Genomic DNA, 19,741 nt, shown 5'->3' on the forward strand with positions numbered 1-19,741 from the left:
TGTTGATTCATATCAACAAACTAGTTCTAGCTGTTTTTACTTCTTTTGTAAAGTTGATGGGTCTTACTTGCCCATTGAAGGCCAGGCCAGCCTCCAAATACTTGCATTACAACAGGGCCTGACATATTTTTGCTGGGAAAATTCATTCCCTCCCACCCTCAACTACTGTGAGAACTGCAGCTAATGAACAGGAAAGCATGAAGGGGGATGGATGACCTCACCATCCTTGCTAGTCCTGGGGCTTCAACCCTGTGAGCCCGTTAGACCCCTGACATAATACATTACGACGATGATTAAAGAAGAGGCAGATTGCAAAAGCTTAAGGGCAAAGGCTACGCACTTGCTTCCCCCAGATTCTGAGAAAACAGTGATATCAGGATGGAGTTCCTTTGAGCATGTTCAGCCCCTCAAAGTCATGCTGTTGTGTGTAGTTACATTTTAAAACCACACAGTGGGTAGGACGCAGCCCATTTATGTGGGTTGTTCCCTTTTATGTGGAATTGGGTTGACTGCTTGAGACCAACCTTAGGAGTTGGGGTTGTGAAAGACACGCAGCAGCCACCTGCCTCTGCATTCACAACGGCCGCCAAAGGACAGTAAGTCTGGCCTTTCCGCTTTTTAGGTAAAGATAGCCAACATCATGCGAGCAGACTGTTCATGCAACAGGACTTTACCTTCCTGTCCTGCCCCTTCCACCACTATCCTGCATCTCCCAAATCTGCTCGAGGGCCCTCCAGAGAAGATTTGAGGGGTGTACAAGCAGCTGTGGGGTGAGGGGGAATCCATTTCCCCAGTAACATCCATTCTGCTAGCAGGCGGAGCCATTTGGATGGATACAACCCATTGTCAGGTTCTCCAAGTTACAAAAAAAGTACCATATAAATAGAACTGTCAGGCCCCTAGTTTGATAAATGTGAGTACTGCCCTTGCTCTAAACAATTAGTGACTGGTTCTTCTTTAGGCTGGGATCTAGAGAAGCTCAAGGTGTGTGTGGGGATCTCTGGGAAGAGGAAGCTAAAAAATACATGAAAGCAAGCTCCAATTGTTTCCCAATCACTGCCATAGCGCATTTTAGAGGAGAAAGCCAGTTTACACACACACACCTTCATAACTGATGCAGTATCACCTTCATAACTGATGCAGTATCAGTGTCAAGTATCTCTATGAAATCAGTTCTATCACAGTATCGGAGCAGATATCTGTAATAAGAAGTGACCCTAGAATTCTGCTATAGACAACAAACTTGAGCTGAGTTCCTAAATGTCTGAAAACCCCACAAGGATACTACTGCAGAAGGCCAGCATTAAAGAAAATAAAGCTCATTCAATTGAGACAACCCCAAAAAAGTGGATTAATGTTACCTATTTGTTCACAAGCAAGGGGGGTATATGTGCATGAAGACTCTAGGCCCCATCCAGGTAATGTTCATCAGATGTAACTAAACGGCACTGAAAACAACAGGGCTTAAGTTAGCCGCAGCTAATCTTAGCAGAAGCAGTGCTTTTAACTCAATGCTATATAGTCAGAGACAAGTTCCAGTCAGTTCGATTCAGTTATCTCATTCTAGATTTGCTCCACTTGTTTTGTGTTTGCCACTTCAATAGATGATTGAAATGGCACCCTTTACATTATTGGAAGTGTTCTGCTATATCATTACATTAGAATCAATCTAAGAAAAACATGCTTTGTTAACACAAATCGAAATATTTCCCCACAACACTTAAAATTTCTACAGGCTTGTCTATTTGGAAAAAAAATCTATTCCCGATTTTGCAGGGATACATGATTTAGAAATGAAACACATCTGAGCCTACTAAACTTGCCCAAACTGCTGTTAGCTTCACTCTGAAGATCTCATTATAACTGGCACAATCTTCTTCTGAGAAACAGCAACCTCAGATGACTAAAACCAGAGTTGGAATACATGGGACAGAACATGGTCCCGATTCTGTCTGTGACATTAATTCACCTTGATAGTTTGAAAATACTTTTGAGTTTTTAAAGTGTTCTCAGCCTGTAAATATGTTGGCTAGCCAATGTGAAACAGTATTTAGAGCTGGCCTTAGGGGTCAGTGGGCCGAGGTTTAAAAGCCAGTTCTGCCATGGTCTTAACATGTAGCATAGGACCAATCTTCTTCAACTATTATGTGCCATGAATACAGCATGAATCTCTCAAACAAGCTCAGTGTTAAAATCCCCCCTCCCCAAATATTAAGCTCTTTAGGAAAATGAAGCGCTTCTTTAAAAAAAAAAAAACAGCAATTCAGATGTTTTTAACAAATGAGATGCCAAGCAGCTACATTTTAAATTAACATATATTTTACTGTCTCAATCACAGCAACCTCATACAGTAAGATACACATAAAAATAGATTTAGCATGGTGTCACTTGCAATTTAACACTGTTCTGTACTACAGGTATTCCATGACAAATATGTACACAGGACTTTTTTTTAAAAAAAGCAATATAGTTAGTCCCTGCTAGGTTCACCGTATAAATTACGTGGCATCACAGTTTTTGTTTATTTAGTGTGGAGTGAGTAGCAATATGGAACCCAAACAAGGGAGAACTAGAAGCTATACAATATAGCAGCCAAATGAAGACAGGCATGATGCTTTAAGAGGTTGAACAGAAACAGAACGCGTCAAAATGAACTCTATAGGCCAATACTTTAGAAAGAGTTAAATTGTTTTAAATTTTTGCATTATATATACATTGTATCTACACGTATATTAATATACACATTAAAAAAGTCCCATCTAGGATTTTGAAAAACTATGATCACTCACTTAAGCAATGATTTCCATTAACCTTCCTGGTTGGCAAGGTAATACTTGCCTGCAAAGAAAAAAAATACTGAATGCGGTATGCCATGGTCATTTCATTTCATGATCACGCATCCTTTTCTTGACACTACTTTTCTGTTGGCAATATTCCATAAAAAATCATTCAACACTGTTGATTTGATGCTTAACCATCACAGAAGAATTTCAGCAAATTTACAATACTTTTAAAATCCCTTTGTGTTCCTGCCCACCCCCTCCTGCCCACAGACACACATATAATGTAATCACCAGCCATTCATATAAGTTTGCCACATAAATGTTGAAAGGACTAAAAATGTTAATAAGTCCTAAAATCTACAGCCATGCTTTTAAAATGTACAGTATTAGGGTCGAAGGTGAATTCAACACAAGGGCATAATTATTTTTGTGGTTTTAAATTGTATGTTTTTGTGATTTAAAATTTTTATATATTGTTTTTGTTTTTATCCTATGTAAACTGCCCAGAGAGCCTCTGCTATGGGGCAGTATACAAATATAATAATAATGATGGATAAAAGGACACTCTACTATCTTTTGTGGATAAGACCAAATTCTGTATTTGGATTCACCTTCACAACTGAGAAACTTCACTTGACTTGGAATGGCACAGGTCATCTTGTTTAACCATCACCCCTGAACAGTGCTAGTGGTTTGCAGTGGAGTGCAGCAGTGTATTTTATGTAAACAACTCCCACATGCATGAACGGGAGACAGCATTGTGTGTTGTGGTAATAGTTACTACTGAAAGAGCTTCACTGGTATATGGAAGGGGTGAAGTGACACGTCTATCTGTCATTAATTACAGAGGCAGAATTTCAACCCAGTTGAAAGAAGCAAAGGGACAAATGGATTTTGAGGGACACCTGTCTACAATAGCTGTAATAAGCTGTAAGTGAAATACAGTACAAGGAAAAGATAAGGTTACCTGAAGAAATAACCCAGAGACTTCAGTTACATGACCTAATCATTTTTTAAAAAAACAACAACATACTGAATATATTTATTAAAAATAAACTGCTTCCAAATCACTTATTTACAGTAGAAAGAGTGGGATTTGATACATGTGCAACAAAACGTGATCCAATCGTTATTCAGTGGGAAAGACAACACTCCAGGAATAACATAACACATACAATTTCACTTCTTTAAAATACTAGAACAGAAAAAAAGAGTTGGGTTTATTGGTAGCACTGGAAAATAAAGCAAACACTCAGTTTAGAATTTGATTTTATGAGCTTGAGTGAAATCCTGGAACGTGCTGAGGGAGAGAAGGGGAGACATGAGGATGAGATACCATGGCGATTTGCCTTTAAAAGCATCTATTTTAAAAAAAAAATCATGTTTGGCAAAAACAAGTTTATGAATATTTCGTGCCAATTACCAAAACAATTTCACAATTCGCTGAAAATCCTTGGTTGCCTTTTTAGTTACTACTCTGATGCTGTGTTTTGTGGATGAGCTAGTAACAATGAAACACAGACATGTGATGCCTTTCTAGGGGAAAAATGAATTGCAACACCTGTCTGCTTCTAGGAAAATGAAAAAAAATGCTCTTCAGTCCGATCGAAATGGAAAAGCAGCTAAGAGTCAGCTAACAGAGTAGCAGCAGCAGCAAATACATTTGTGAAATCACATCAAGGACTGGCACCTATGTTAAGATGTATTTATCTAATACTAGGGCATGTCTACTTTTTCTCCTAAGAGGTCAGTAGGATGATACGTCTTACCAGCAACACCAGAATGGTTGTGTTTTTAGCCCTTTTGTCCCAAAATACAGAACTTTTAGAAAAAACACCCCCAAAAAATCTACCTATAAACCAGGTGCGATAGCTGGTTTGATTTATAATTTAACTGATTGTTTGGCAAAAACCTGTGGAGCTCACTTTTTCGACAGCAGGGATCGTAATAGTAAGCACTGAGGCAAGCATCACAGGAAACCTTTGAACAAAAAGTGCATGTGTTTGTAGCTCCTGAACGGTTGCAAAAGCCACAACGTGAAGAACCCGAAGGCTTGGATTTTGAACTGAACTGAGAGGCTCGGTCTTGAGCCTGCAACATATACGGCGGCTTTTCCCTTACAGTGGATCCAGACGATATGCCTTCACCCGAAAGAGTTTTGAGCGAATAACTGCTCTGTTTCATTGCTGGATATTCCTGCCTGCAGATCAGCAAGTTGTCACACTTTGGGCACATGGACGTGCCACAAGTTAATCCACAGTTTTGGCACTTTAGGGAAGTGGTCTCTTTGGCTAAATGTGGACGTTTATGGTAAGTCGGGTTGGGATCATTTTTTAGCAGCCATACATCATGTTTAGTGGATTCTTGTCTCTTAAACACACTTCTAGAATCAGGGTCAGTATATAAATCTAAATCATCTTGAGGGGAGTAGTAAGTACCATATGGAATACCCGTTCTTAATATACCATTGGCATGGGCATGGGATGAAACTGGCAAATATTCATCAGAACATCCATGGGGAGAACTTGACATGGCGAGAAGAGATGGTGAAGGGCGAATTATTTCATCTTTAATGTCATCTTCGGTATCAACTAAAATAGGCTCTTTTCTGAGACTCAATGATGTCATCAAAGGTGGCTTCTTATTTTCCAAATAACTATCATATGTGTCCACTGATTTAGAAGGTTTGCTAACTTTGGGTTTGAAATAATCTTTAGAGCCTCTTTCACTAGCAGATTTCTGTAGTACCATTCGTGACATGGAAGCGTTTAGATTCTCTTTGCATTCTGCACGACGTTTCAAAGCATCTGAGCAGCTTCGGACATCATCATTGCTATTTCTTCTCTCTTTTACAATGTCAAGTTCCGAATAACCTTTATCCTTCACTTGCAAATGAATTTCAATCAACTGTTCACACTCTATTTTGGCCAAGAAAAGTTCAAATGATACCATCTTTACCTGGAGAGTATCAACCAGGTCTTTGAGTTTATACATAGTTCCAAGTTCTTGGATATATCCCATTGAGTTTAGTATCTGTCTTATATCCTCATCAGGTAATGTAGACTTCACAAAATAAACAAAGGGTCCTGTGTAAGTCTGAAGATGGGGAAGAGAAAAACAAATTATAAATACAGCTCATATGTAATTCTGAAACAGCTTAGATATAGGTATTACCACAAGAGGGGGCATAGACTCAGAATAAAAAGGCTTTTTGGCCAAAACTCCAAAGAATTAAATAGACAGACCACTTGAACCTTCTAAGCCATATTAATTTCAATGGCACTACATAAATATTAAGAATTTGATCACCAATTGCTTTCAAATCTAGTTTCTATGGGTTTTGTATGATGCTTCCGTACATACGTACATTTAAGTTGCTTAAATTTCAAACTGTGGAATTTTAAGTTCATGTTTTCAAGTTAACATGCCAAAGCATTTTGCTTTATCTACAACAAAGAGCTGTATCACAGAATTCTTAGAGGAAAATTAGAATCATAGAATAGTAGAGTTGGAAGGGGCCTATAAGGCCATCGAGTCCAACCCCCTAAACACTTAGCAAGTGTGTAGGGGAGGCAACTATGGATATTTGACACCTGAGAAGTCATGACAGGATGAGTGGAAAATATATTTCTTGCTAAAGCCACAGTCAGTTAAATTGTTGAGTCAACAATTAAAAATGTAGTAATATTTCAGTGTCAATGTATTTGTTAGACTCTCAGCCAGTAACGTATTTGCCAGTCAGACTGTCGGGGTAATTCAAATACTAGAAACAATTTTAAAATGGACATTGAGATAAACTGAACAATTTGAGAGCAAGATATGAACTACATTACTAGGGCTAAAAAAGTAACTTCAGCTTGGATTTTGCAGAGCAACAACCAAATTTTTAGAGAGCCACCCTGCACATGGTTCATATTCTTGAACAGCAACATCAAGGTTGCAGCAGTGCACGAGATCAGGTGCTCAGGATTTTTCCAGCTCTGTACAGATTGCAGAACAGCTGCTCTTCTGGTTTCTCATCTTATAAGGACATTCCATCTATACGATTCATTTACAAGGTATTAATGCTAAGAATTATGAGATCGAGCTAGAAAGTGCATTTTATTCTGATACTTATCAGACAATCTCAACTAAATTGCCTCAGTAAATGACCAAAAGTCATCTTTATTTCCACCATTTACTGGTAAAGGACATTATTTACTATAGCAGGGATTTTAAAGTTAAAAGAAAAGAATGCATACACATGTTTTATGGCATAACCGCTACTGTTATTTACTGATTCATCTTAGAAATACCACATGCCTTCAACAAATGTCCCGATTTCACATTTATTTCCAAGTTAAGTGCCAGCCTTTACCAGGAAAACTGGGACAGGAAAATAATTCCTTGTTGCATTGTATTATAGTACAATATTACTATAGTACTATATACTATAGTATTATATTCCCCAAATAATATATACTTTGACCAAGTATTTTCATTGGATGAATAAGCAGGGGCCAACAACACTCATCTTTGACCTAATTTATTCCTTCTCACTCTACATTTTATGACTGTGGATATTTTATTTCCTCTTTAGACCACAGTGCAGACAGTACTGGTGAAGTGGATAAGAAGGGACAGAGCATAATTCACTGAGAAGCACTGAAGCCCTTCATTTGCAATGAAACAGGCCTAGCGAAATACTAGGGGAAAATAGCTGATGTCTAGAACTGGTATGGCTGAATGCTTAAAATAGGGTAAGGATGACTAAAATTTAGGGCAAATCCAACTCTGCTCTGATGCTCATTGGGTGGCCTTGGGTTAAGCTACTACGTTAAATCTAATGTTACGCTAGACAAAGTTGGGACTTTCTCCTCCCCACTGCAACCCTCTATGCTGGTCAGCTGAAAAAGTGTTCTGGGTTTCCCAGGATGTATGGGGCGGGGGCGATGTGGGGAGAAGAATTCACGGCTCCCAATTTTGCTGACAGAATTGCTTCTATTAGTGGAATAACATTATTCGTTACAACCCACTCATTCTCATTCTAACTTAAGTCAAAGCAATCTTGTGAGAATAAAACGCTACTCTAAGCTCTCCACAGAAGATCAGGGTAAGATAAGTAAGAAAATTCTTCTTAATATGGATTCCAAGAAAAAGTCTACTTTGCATCCCACATTACAATGAGGAATAAAAATGGCTAAGTATAAAAGCTCTAAAAGTGAAAAGTATAAGTGCCAAACAGATACTCATTACGGAAGTAGTTGTAGTTCCTCAAGGTCTCTGGGCCTTCTAAAGTGTTCTTTGTAAGCTATGATTTTCACTGACAGATTATTTTCAAATATGTTTCTAGAGGTATTCCTCTTTTATTGGACTAATGTTATGTTGGTATAGGAGTACGCAGGTTTTTGTCTTGTCTTTCAAGTATCATTTAAACTCTGCAACCAGCTTGACTACTACAGTTTATACCAGCCTTTCCCAACCTAGAGACCTCCAGATGTGTTGGACTATAACTCCTACCATCATCAGCCATTGACTGTGGATGATGGGGAGTTGTGGTCCAACCACTCTGGAGGCCACCAAGTTGGGGAAGGCTGGTTTATCCCATCCCATAGATGAAAACATAAATATTTAGTTAATAAAAATCTTATGTATTTGCATGATCATACCTTTATATTTTTGAATTCCTTCTTCCAAGGGTAAAGAAAAAGATTAACTCCAACTGATTCCAGCATACTGAATGCATTCTGGAGCGAACGCAAACTTGAAGATTTCAAGGACCTAAGTGAACGTTCAGCAATCTCATAAAATTTAATCAACCGGAATCTATAAAAGGGATCAATCTTGGGAAAGCAGAGTAAGGCGGAAGCTGCCACTTGTAGATACTCATCACTAACTGGGCGCTGCTTCTTGTCGGATGTATCCAATTTCGATTCATGAAATTGTACATACTTCCTAAATACATCGTCTTTATATTTTGTATCCATTTGAAGTTGGATTCTAGCACGCTCGTGAGCGGCTACCTCATCTCTTTCATGGTTACCTTGAGGCAGGCTGATTAGTAGGTAATATGAGACAGCAATGTAGAGTCTTCTGAAAGAGAAGACAACACAAGTCACTCATCATGATACTACTCAAATTCCCACCCACCCCGAACACTGAAAGTATCTATAGCTTTTCCTACTTTTGTGTCTCTGAGGTTGTCTGGAGACTCTCACTTCATTTCACTACAAGTATTAGGTACTTAGCCATACTAACTTACCTTATGGGATTTCACTTCCAGGTTGGTGATTAGATGTAATTCTTATAAAACCTAGATACAGCTTTGTTTAGTAGATTCCCTTAGCAAGAGAAGCTGACAGAAGCTTACTTTTGGGGATCATTCTCCCATTCAAATTTGTCATCCAAGCAAGAAATTGCTAAAAGGGATGCAACGCAATCCTCCACATGGGATAAGCCCAACAGTGCCCTAAATATTTGTCTTCTTTAATTATTAATAAAATGCAGACCTATATAGTTGAGCAACCAACTCACCAAACAACATTTTATTTGTAGCTTACCAATTTGTAGCCCACAACAGAACTTATCACATGGGAAACTCATAACTGCATGGAACATGACCAAATTCCAAATTGTTCAGCTTTGAATATCACTGGCTCTGAAGCAGCTTTGCTCTGTCATATATAGCACAATCCTATACATGTCTATGAAGAAGTTCAATGGAATTTACTCCCAGGTAAGTGTGTATAGGGTTTCAGCCTTACCCACAAGAGTAGGAGTCCATAAGAATCAACTACATTCTTTTGTTCAAAATGGAAGATGTATAATATTCAAATCCTCTTTCCATTCTAATTATGACTTGCCATCTGTGGATGTACAATTCCTGCAAAGTAGTTTATTGACACCTTCAGCATGTAAATGTCACAGCTCTGACTCTGCAGGGAACAATCCTAGAACTATTCACAATAGTCCTATTCATGAAGTATACTTACATGCCAGTTTTTCTATTAAGTATATTTTTCAGTTCCTAGAAGCCAGCCCTACATCACCAAAGACATTTTTAGCTACCAGAAGCACATTTTAGTTAGCAAAGCACTTGTGCTTTATTCAGTCTCAGGCTTACCTATTTTTTATATCTTCATACACTGGTATAACTCAGCACATTGTTATCAAGGGTGGTAACTCTTAATTACTTTACAAAATACTTAAGCATACAGACTCAGTAAATATAGATGGAAAGATTTGGAGACTCCCACTTTAGTATTAGTACAATGATTCTGAGTCCTTCATTTCCAAAGTCTATTACACTTTTTATAAATTAGTTTTAGATATTTTCCTCTGTTCAAGGTCTACAAATATTAATGTCCCCAGTAAAGCAGAGAGAGAATGAAGAATAAACACATGAACAGTGTGCTGCCTTGGTTGAAATAGCCCAGTTTGCCTTCCACACATGTCACAACTGAATTTGCAGGCGTTTTGCAACACCTATGATTTAATTGTTCCAACAGAAAACACAATATAAGCAATAAAGTGACTAACTAACAATTTACCTGACACTAATCCTGTAACACTGCCAAACTGTTTTGAAAATGACTGTAAGGTGTTCCTCACTATGGAGGAAAAGCCACCACAAGTCATAATTGACATACATTTTTCACTAATAGACCCTCAACATAGAGCACATGACTTATTTAGCCACAAACCGTGATATTTACTTTTAGAAGTGACACAAAAACTTAAACATAATTCCAAAGAAAAGGTTCCAGAGTGACCCTCATTTCAGCAATTTCTTCATCAACCCACTAGCCTAAGCTGTGCGTGTTATGTATGGTAAGCGAGAGTTTAAAACCTAAACTTCTCATGTACACCCTTTTCCGTGGATAAAAACACACCACAAGTGGGATTGGTCCCCCACCACATATTATTATTATTATTATTATTATTATTATTAAAGTAAACCTAAAACCCAGGGCTACAGCCATTGTAAAAACACACATGCAACCAGGCGTGTTTTTCGGTGTTTTTTTTTTTTTTTTTAATGGACCATGATTTTATTCTCAAGACCTCTTACCGCTTAGACAACTAAAAAAGAAAAAAGGGGGAGGAGAGAGAGAAAGTGGTCAACCGCCCCAAAACTCCCAGGCTCCCCAAGATCCCCTCACGAGTTCACAGACTGAATGGGAACCCCAAAGACAGGCCAAACAGGGGCTCCCGGCGCACCCACCGGAGGACCACGGGCGAGGCACGAAAACCCACCTGCTCGACCCTCCTATTCCTGCACCACCACCACCAAAAAAACCCTGCGCCCCCCACGCCATCCGGTCATCCCAACCTCACCCCCCTCCCTCCCTCAGCTATACCCACCGACTCGTCTGCCCGCCCTCAAAAGTTCGCGATAGGAGGCGCGGAAATGTGGCGTTGGCGGCAGCTCCTCCCGATTTCCCACCTAAGACCACAAACCATCAACCGCCACTAGCCAGCCAGGAAGTCGTTCGCGACCCGGATGCGCACCCTCCTTTACCCGTCCCCCCCACCCCTCCCGTAATAGGTAACCGGAAGTCTTGTCTCCCCCTCTGCTTCCCCACAACGGCCTGGGAGGAAGGCGCATGCGCGTCATGAAGAGCTTGGCCCATAGACGTTTTCATTTTCTTTTCTTTTCAACGCGCTCGTTTTGCGCAGCCTCCGATGCCTTTTTAGACTCCCCCGCCCCCAGGCTGAAAAAACCAGCTGCCCGTTGAATCCAATACAGCCAAGAGTCTTGAAGCACCTTAAAGACTAGCAATCAGTGGAGGCTCTGATGTCAGTGAGGCAGTGAATCTGCTCTGAGTTTCAGTGAGAACCAGTCAGAAGTCTAAAGGAGCTATCCAAGGTGCTGAACCCATTTTAGGGATTGGGTTTCTGCACCTTGGATGGCTCCTTTACACTTCTGACTGAAATCCAGAGCGGATTCACAACCCCACTGACATCAGTCACCAGTTACTAATGCTGAAATACATTGCAAAGTGTATTTCAGCATTAGAAGCCTTGGTGGACCGAGGCCGCTTCATAAGCCCGTAAAAACTTATGTCATCGTGTGTAACAGCGCCATCCTATACAGTCTACTCAGAAGTAAGGCCCATTCAATTCAATGGGACTTAATCCCAGAGGCTACAATTCTGTACCGACTGAACTCAATTGGACTTTCTTCTGAATAGATCTATATAATATTGCACTGTTAGTCTTTAAGGTGCTACAAGACTCTTCGGTGCTGTTTTGTTTGCTTGAACCAGGTTTAGGGCACAATCCTATGCATGTTTATACAGAGAGAGAGAGAGAAATCTAACAATATCCAGCATGGCTAGTTGGGGCTTGCTGGGAGTTGGAGGACTCTTTTTCTGTCTAAACTTGCATAGGATTGCGCCCCCAGGAAGATAATGGAGAAATCCAGTACAATACACAGTTCCCTGAGAGCTGAATTCAGTGGGACTTAAGTGGGACACGATTATGATTGCGCTATGTTCGAGTACTTCCGATTGGGCAGTAGCATTGTGACCGTCCCCTCCACAAACAAAAAGACAGAGCAGGAAGATCTTTACAATTCAACAAGCCTAATTCAAGGTGCTGGTTTTGACCTATAAAGCCTTACATGGCTTGGGACCACAATACCTGACGGAACGCCTCTCCCGACGTGAATATACCCGGTCACTACGTTCAACATCTAATGTCCTCCTCCGGGTGCCTACTCCGAGAGAGGCTCGGAGTGTGGCAATGAGGGACAGGGCCTTTTCGGTGGTGGCCCCCAGACCATGGAATGAGCTCCCTGACGAGGCTCGCCTGGCACCAACGCTATCTTTCCAGCGCTAGGTTAAGACTTTCCTCTTTGCCCAGGCATATGGCGGCACATCTTAATCACCCACATGTTTAGTTTTTTAACGGTTTTTAATGCTTTATGTGTGTATGTTCCGTGTTTTAGAGTTTTAAATTTTGTATACTTGTTTTTATCTCAATTCTAGAATTTCTGTAAACCGCCCAGAGAGCCCTGGCTATGGGAGCGGTATATAAGTGCAATAAATAAATAAATAAATAAATACAGCTTTCTCAGGTCTTCGGGTGAAAAAATAAATATACGTTTTAAATATGTAAAATCACAACACGGCTTCATATAAGGCAAAGGAGCACGAGTCTTCTGCAGGAGATTGAACGCTTGATTTCGGCTGGGAGGGGGCAATTTAAGTTGATGGACAATTACTGTAGTGGGGGTCTTGGATGGGAAATTTTAAGCTGTGAATCCACATTAGCCTCAGCCCTACCACATCTAACTTGCAATATTAACAGTGGACTACACTGCAGGGCTGTCGTGACCCATTCTCTTTCAGCCACAGTTGAATCTGGACGGCATTGTATATTGCGTGCACAGACGCGTTACGACCTGTATTAGAAAGAGCATAAATTCCTGTCTTGACTTTTTTTTTGCGGGGGGGAGAGGGAGGCAGGAACACGCTGACGTCTAATCACAGCTACGCACAAATTTTAAATTTCTATTTAAGTAATGGGGGGGGGGGGGGGGAACGGCTAAAAATGGTGTTCTAGTTCAACCCGGAAATGTTCTCAGCCGCCAATCTGATTTTCTCTTCAAATGTATTTATATCTATGGTCCTGGCCTGGAGCCTCTTCTCCTTTCCGACAACGCATGCGCGGGGCTCAGTGTCGTTTTTAAACCGTGCTTTGTACTTCGCAGTAGTAATTTCGTGGTAGTCACCCCGTTTACCAAACCAAGGTTATTTTCCCCTCCTCATCACAGTTCCTTACTCCGGAAACATAAATGCTGGCAGCCGCGGCGGCGAAGATAAGGAAAGTGAATAAAGGGGGAAAAGAAGGTAACGTCATAAGTCAATGAAAATGACGGAATCGGTCGGAGCTCGACTGCGCGTGCGTGACTAGCAAATGATGACGTGGCTTCATGACGTCATGAAGAAGGATTAAACTAAAGGAATGGTCTGGATTCCTGCAGCTGCTGTGGTTATGCAGGATCAACGCACTCTATGGGCAAAGGGCGGCTGGGTACCGGCTTCTCGAACATACAGCCCGTTATGGCTTCATAACTACTGTGACATATTTAGTATTTACCTAAATTTTAGGTGATGCAAGGAGGACCAGCTGCAAGATAAAGTTGCAGGGCATGGCAGGGATGCTCTCTCAGAGGATGCTCCATTCCGTACTGCTTTCCGGTCTGTGATCACTGAGCATGCTCCGTCGTAATTGAGCTATTTTTAGTTTTTCCTCACACCCAGGGTTTTGGGTTTTTTTGTTTTTACTTTTGTAGACTGTCTTTGCAAACCTTCTGCAAGCCTAGTCTGTCATGTGCACTGGCCGCATAAGGAACAGCACTCAGAGAATGAGTTTGCTATTCCTATTTAAGATTAAAAGTGCAATGTTTAGATAGAAAAAAGCCCTACAACTCCCAGCATAGCTCAGAGCAGCCTTTACCAATTTAATGCCCTTTGGATGTGTGGGACTACAACTCCCATCATCCCTCACCACTGAGGGGTTCCCTTATTGGGGTTGGGGAAGGGTGGATTAGAGTGTTGGACTTTGGAGTGTTTCCAGTTGGATGGCTCTTTAGGTTACCACACAAAAGACATTGTGCAAGCTATTCCCTTTTTTCTTCCTCAACAGATGTTTTGTGGTAAGAGAAAAAATGGAAGAAGCAATGGGAAAACATGGGAGACTTATACATGGAAAATGACAATGTCTGGAAGCGCGCGCACACACACACATAAAATTCTGTGAATGAGGCCAGGCGATTGCACAATAAAATCTTTATCTGTCTTTACAGTCAGACTGGAAAGTCCCTGTTGAACCATGCTGCTTTTTGGTGACCTTGGTCCAAACATTCTCAGCCTAACCTACTTTATATAGCTTTTATGTTGATAAATAGGGTAATCCCATGAATGCCACCCTGAATTGGGTGATTCCAGACATTGTCATCTTCCATTTGTAAGACTTCCTAGAGGAAGGGCAGGATATCAATGTGAGAAGGCCTCCTACAAGTCATGATTCTTGTATACTGAAGCATTCTGTTTCATTAGCTACCAAGACCAGTTAAGTTATTTTTAGGACCTGAGACAGAAATTGCACAAGTTTTTGTGAACTGTCTAGAAAACTTCGGCTGTTGGGCAGTATAGAAATGCAATAAATAAATGCCGCTCCCTCTTCCTGGCAGTAAAAATATATTCATAATAAAATAGTTAACCAATTGCTTCCCTTTCATGACACCTAAAATTTGCTGCCAGAGGTGGCTACCTCACTCTGCCTAACAGTAGGGGTGGCCTGCTAAATAAAGTGCACTTCTGCCAGTCTCAAAAACTGTCTAAAATGGCTACATCTCATATCCAGAACAGCTTCTGCTTATAGCAGGATTGCACAAAGCTTTATTGTCAGGATCTTCTAACTGTACATGAGCTCATTTTAGGCTCCAGTGATAAACAAAACTGGGTAGCATACAAATAAAGATGTCTAGACTTATGTCTGGCTCTCATGACTGGATGCAGTGTGGTATAGTGGCTAAAGTGTTGGACTGGGAGTCGGGAGATCCGGGTTCTAGTCCCCACTTGGCCATGAAACCCACTGGGTGACTTTGGGCCAGTCACAAACTCTCAGCCCAACCCACCTCCCAGGGTTGTTGTGAGGATAAAATGGAGAGGAGGTGGTTTATGTACGCTGCCTTGGGTTCCCTGGAGGAAAAAAGGTGGGATATAAATGTAATAAATAAAATAAAATAAATCAGCACTGCCTGTTCAGTCCAGGCATAGCATGAGACAATAGCTGATGTAAAATAAAGCAACCCTGCACATCAGCCACTTAGCACCATGTACATTGATGGTGCTATATAAATAAATAATAATAATAATCTAACAGGTACATTAGTTTATTCTCCACTTCATGGAGAATGTGCAATTTCAGTCATTATGCCGATGTACACCAGTTGCTGGGGAACATGGGTGAGAGGGTGATGTTGCACTCATGTCCTGCTTGTGGGTTTCCTGTGGGCAGCTGGTGGTAGGCCCCTGTGTGAACAGAATGCTGGACTAGATGGTCCCTTGGTCTGATCCAGCACAGCTCTTCTTATGTTCTTATTGCATCTGAAAATGGATACCATAGTGCTGGGAACAGTCTAGAAAAGGACAAGCATAATGATCAAAGACTTGTAGTAACTCCACAATGAAAAAAGGCTGAAGTGTGTGTATGGGGAGGCGGGGTACTTTGGAGGAAAGACCACTAAGGCTGCAATCATACAGAAGGGTCGGGGAACCATTTTTCTGTCAGGTCACATTCCCTCAGTGGCAATCAGTAACACACAGACCAAATGTCAGTGGTTGGTGTAGCCAACTCTTCTCTCTCTCTCTCTCTCTCTCTCTCTCTCTCTCTCTCCTTCCTTCCTTCCTTCCTTCCTTCTTTGTTCCCACTCAGTGGGTTGCCAGAGGTCTACACTGATCTCTTGCAGTGGACTTTTGAAATTAGGCCAAGGCCTGCATGAAATTAGGCGGAGGGCCACAGCTTGCCCATAATGTCCCTTCTAGCTCTATGATTCTAATTTCAGACAAGCCATGAGACTGATCCAACAAACACACCCTATATCATATTACAATCTCTGAAATGGAGAATGAGCAGAGATCCTGAGACGTCAGGCATGAGCCTTGATAAGTTGACATTCTGTTCTGTTTCAAAACCCAGTATGGCAATCCTTGAATCCACTGGCTTCCAGCAATCAAAGACCAGGCATTTTGGGGGAGTGGGCAGAGATCCCACTGAAATGTTTTCTGTTCAGGACCTACAAGCTCCACTTACGTCCCATTGTAGTTTATCTATGATGGCTCAGAGCCACCAGTCCACTCTGGGGAGGGGAGGATACATTTGTTTCACTATCATCCAAATCCAAATCACATCAATGAAATGCATTTACAAAGTCATGTCATCGTTAATTATTGCATCCATCCAACATCTTCTTGTCTTGGAAGAAGACAGGGAAGAAGAGCCATATCCATTAAAAGGTCAATACTAATTTTGGTCAATAGTAGGTCCTCAATAACTTTGGACATAAATGAAGAGAAAAATAGCATTATGTTGCCCTTTTGCACAAAATACTCCAAACCATACATGACCAATAACCTAATAAGTAAAATCTGCAGGAATCCTCCAGCCCTGAAGCAAATGTCACCAAACCAACTATATCCTGCCTGCCAGCTATATTATTACTTAAACTTGGGTGACTTTTGCTATTTTTAAAAGTTGCTTCCTTTGAAGAAAAAGAGGGAACACTTATTATTTTGTCTGAGATCAATTCTGAGGCTGAACAACATTTTCTTTCATTTGCTGTCTGAAGGGAGGTAGATTTTTAATTTTTTAAGGGAGGTAGATTTTAAGCCCATATTAGTACATATGTTCTTTTATGTGAACCATAATAAGTTTCTTTTTTGGTCCCCTAATAATCCAATCATCTTAGCTTCTCAGCATCCTCAGCAAGTGCTAATGTCTGTATTCTGCAGTATGAATGATGTTCAAAGTGGGCAGAAGGTTGCTCAAAATCATGTGCATTTCTTCCCCTGAAATGCAGCATTATCTTAGCAGTAGGAGATGCCATTTAATAGAACTGCACAGGAATAGGATTATATGGAAACAATGTAGAAACATCTGAAGAGCATGAGCAAAGATGAAGGATGCATCTTTGGATAATTTCAGAATCCACATTTGTGTAACTGAATCGATTGATACTTCACTGGCATACTGAGAGGTTCTTTTTGCTCATTGGTGATACAGAAGAGACAAAAGACTTAAGGTTACCATTGCAGTCCATGTGGACCCAGAACTTTGTAGCACAGAGGCGAGGATGGGTTGTTCTTCATCTCAGGCATTGTCAGGCATTGGTGAGGGTCAGTCTCCAGGCTGTTCAGTTCTCAAACCCAGGGGAGCTGCTTGTTGGCCCAAATGGGCCAAGAGCAGGCAGATAGTCCAAAACAAGTAGGGATCAAATTTCAGAGCCACATCCAATAGGACATAGGAGATTAGGCAATGTCCTCTGTTGGAATAGTCATGGCAGGGAATCACACCAAAAAAGAGGTGCATGCTAAAGGTTAATTTGCTTTGAAGTTTTTAAAGCAGTTAGTAGATGCAGTAGCAAGGGGGTGAGTTAATTAACCAGTTTAGATGCATTACAGAACCTTAGCTGCAAAAGGTCACAGGAAAAGAGGAATGTTGTCTGACAGCTTGGGGGAAGCAAATAAGTTTCCTTTAGCCTGAGTTTCTTGTGTATAAAAAGGCTAGCGTGGCCAATATATTCTGTAGTTGTAGTAGCAGTGGTGGTTTCATTCTGTTCAAAGCTTGGCTTGATTTCCTCTGCTGTTTTATACTTCTGGCTTCTTAGCCAGGGAACTATCTATTTCTGACCCAGTTGCCATGCCTTTCACTTTTTGGATTAAATTTATTTTATTGAGCCACTTTTGCTAATATCCTCCTCACCCCACATGAAACAAACCGTTCAGACTAAAGAGCAAGCAACAGGCTTTATAGGGTCTAGTGCAGTGGTCTTCAACTGGTGGGTCATGACCCAAAAATGGGTCACAAGATCAATCCAGATAGGTCACAGCAAAGCTGTTGCCGCCATGTTGGGCATGGAGAAAATTGTGAAAGTGGGTCCCATGTTGCAGGTTGGGAATCCAGGGTGAGTCTTGGGTCTGGGACAGTTGAAGACCACTCTTCTAAGACTGGTGCTTGAGGACATGATGGGACCAGTGCTCCAACAGGTTAGTGCTGCAGCCTAGATGTCACCCTTGAACTCAGTCTCCAAGGCTGGCAGTGGAAAAAACAGCATGGTGGTGAAGGAGGTGTGGCATGTGTGGGTAATCTGTTTACCTCTCTGTGTTGTCTGTGGCCTGTGCTGTACATTGTAAAAAAGAAAACCAAGGTCTGCCAGAGTTGTCACATTACTGGTGCTGCAGCCAGTCATGTTTTCCTGATGATGTGATGTCATTAAGGGCACAATCCTATGCATGTTTAGACAAAAAGAAGTCCTACTACTCCCAGTATTCCCCAGCCGCATGGGGAATGCTGGGAGTTGTAATCCTTTATTCCTCTCTAATCATGCATGGGATTGCAGTTTAATACACCTTTCCTCACCCCAATTACTACAATTATTTATTTAATTTTTTGATTTGTTTTCTTTTGGTTTGGGCTATGTGAAAGATGAACAAACAAATATGCTTGTGTGACCTTATACATATATGGTCGATAGGATAGCCTGCCAGATAAACAAGAGGAAGGGGAAGAAGGAATGACAGCTGATCTAATAGACTTGCTGGAATGCACATCTGTGACACACTTTGTGAAATCAGCAGTTTCACGCCAAGGCTGAAGTATGCACAGTAATAGCTCTTTAAAATGGTGCATTTTCTTTTTGCTTGATTATGAGTTTCTGTTTCTTAGGAAATGAATGCATTCTTTCTCTAAGAAACTGAAAATTAAGATCAGTCTTTACCTCCTAGTTAATCCTGTGCAGTTAAGTGCCATAGCACAGTTCTTTGAAAATAATAGAAGGCTTCTGAAACCAGCGTGCAATCCAACTGTTGGGATGAAGAGGGAATGTCACCAGGTTCCTCATATATATACAAATGACACCTGCTGAAATTTCCTATTCTATACAACTGTTAAAGATACAGGAGCCCTGTCCTCCTTTTCATATGGTCACCCTAGACTAAAATCCAGCGCGGATTCCCTGCTCCACTGAAACAGGAGCCACCAGCCTCTACTGCCTCCGGCTTCTCCTATCTACATAGCCCCGCCCCAAAGGGCGAGTAACGCGCGCGGGGGAGGAGTCTTTCAAATCGCTTCCGGCCATTTCATTATAAAACGCCAAAGTCCCCATCGGCACGCGTGCGCAGTCGGGTCCCTGGCCTTGGTGGGCGTGGCTTAGAGGTAGGGTCGGCTCATATAGGCCGCCACCCTCG

At 41.2% G+C, this 19,741-nt stretch overlaps 1 protein-coding gene across 2 annotated transcripts; it reads right to left on the bottom strand.

The window, feature by feature from the left end:
- Nucleotides 1-4,158: 4,158 nt before the first annotated feature.
- SPATA2 (spermatogenesis associated 2) lies at nt 4,159-11,248 on the bottom strand. Of its 2 annotated transcripts, none has more exons than XM_063146132.1 (3): nt 11,127-11,248; nt 8,432-8,852; nt 4,159-5,879 (listed from the first exon to the last, which is right to left on the bottom strand). In XM_063146132.1, exons 2-3 carry the CDS (start codon nt 8,747-8,749, stop codon nt 4,632-4,634), a joined length of 1,566 nt encoding a protein of 521 aa, XP_063002202.1. In that variant the 5' UTR covers nt 8,750-8,852; nt 11,127-11,248; the 3' UTR covers nt 4,159-4,631. The 2 variants fall into 2 exon arrangements, with proteins under 2 accessions (XP_063002202.1, XP_063002211.1); XM_063146141.1 differs by having other exon boundaries at nt 8,432-8,855.
- Between the last annotated feature and the right edge of the window lie 8,493 nt (nt 11,249-19,741).

The sequence above is a fragment of the Elgaria multicarinata genome, chromosome 1 (assembly GCF_023053635.1).
Source record: "Elgaria multicarinata webbii isolate HBS135686 ecotype San Diego chromosome 1, rElgMul1.1.pri, whole genome shotgun sequence".
In the NCBI taxonomy this organism is placed as follows: domain Eukaryota; kingdom Metazoa; phylum Chordata; class Lepidosauria; order Squamata; family Anguidae; genus Elgaria; species Elgaria multicarinata.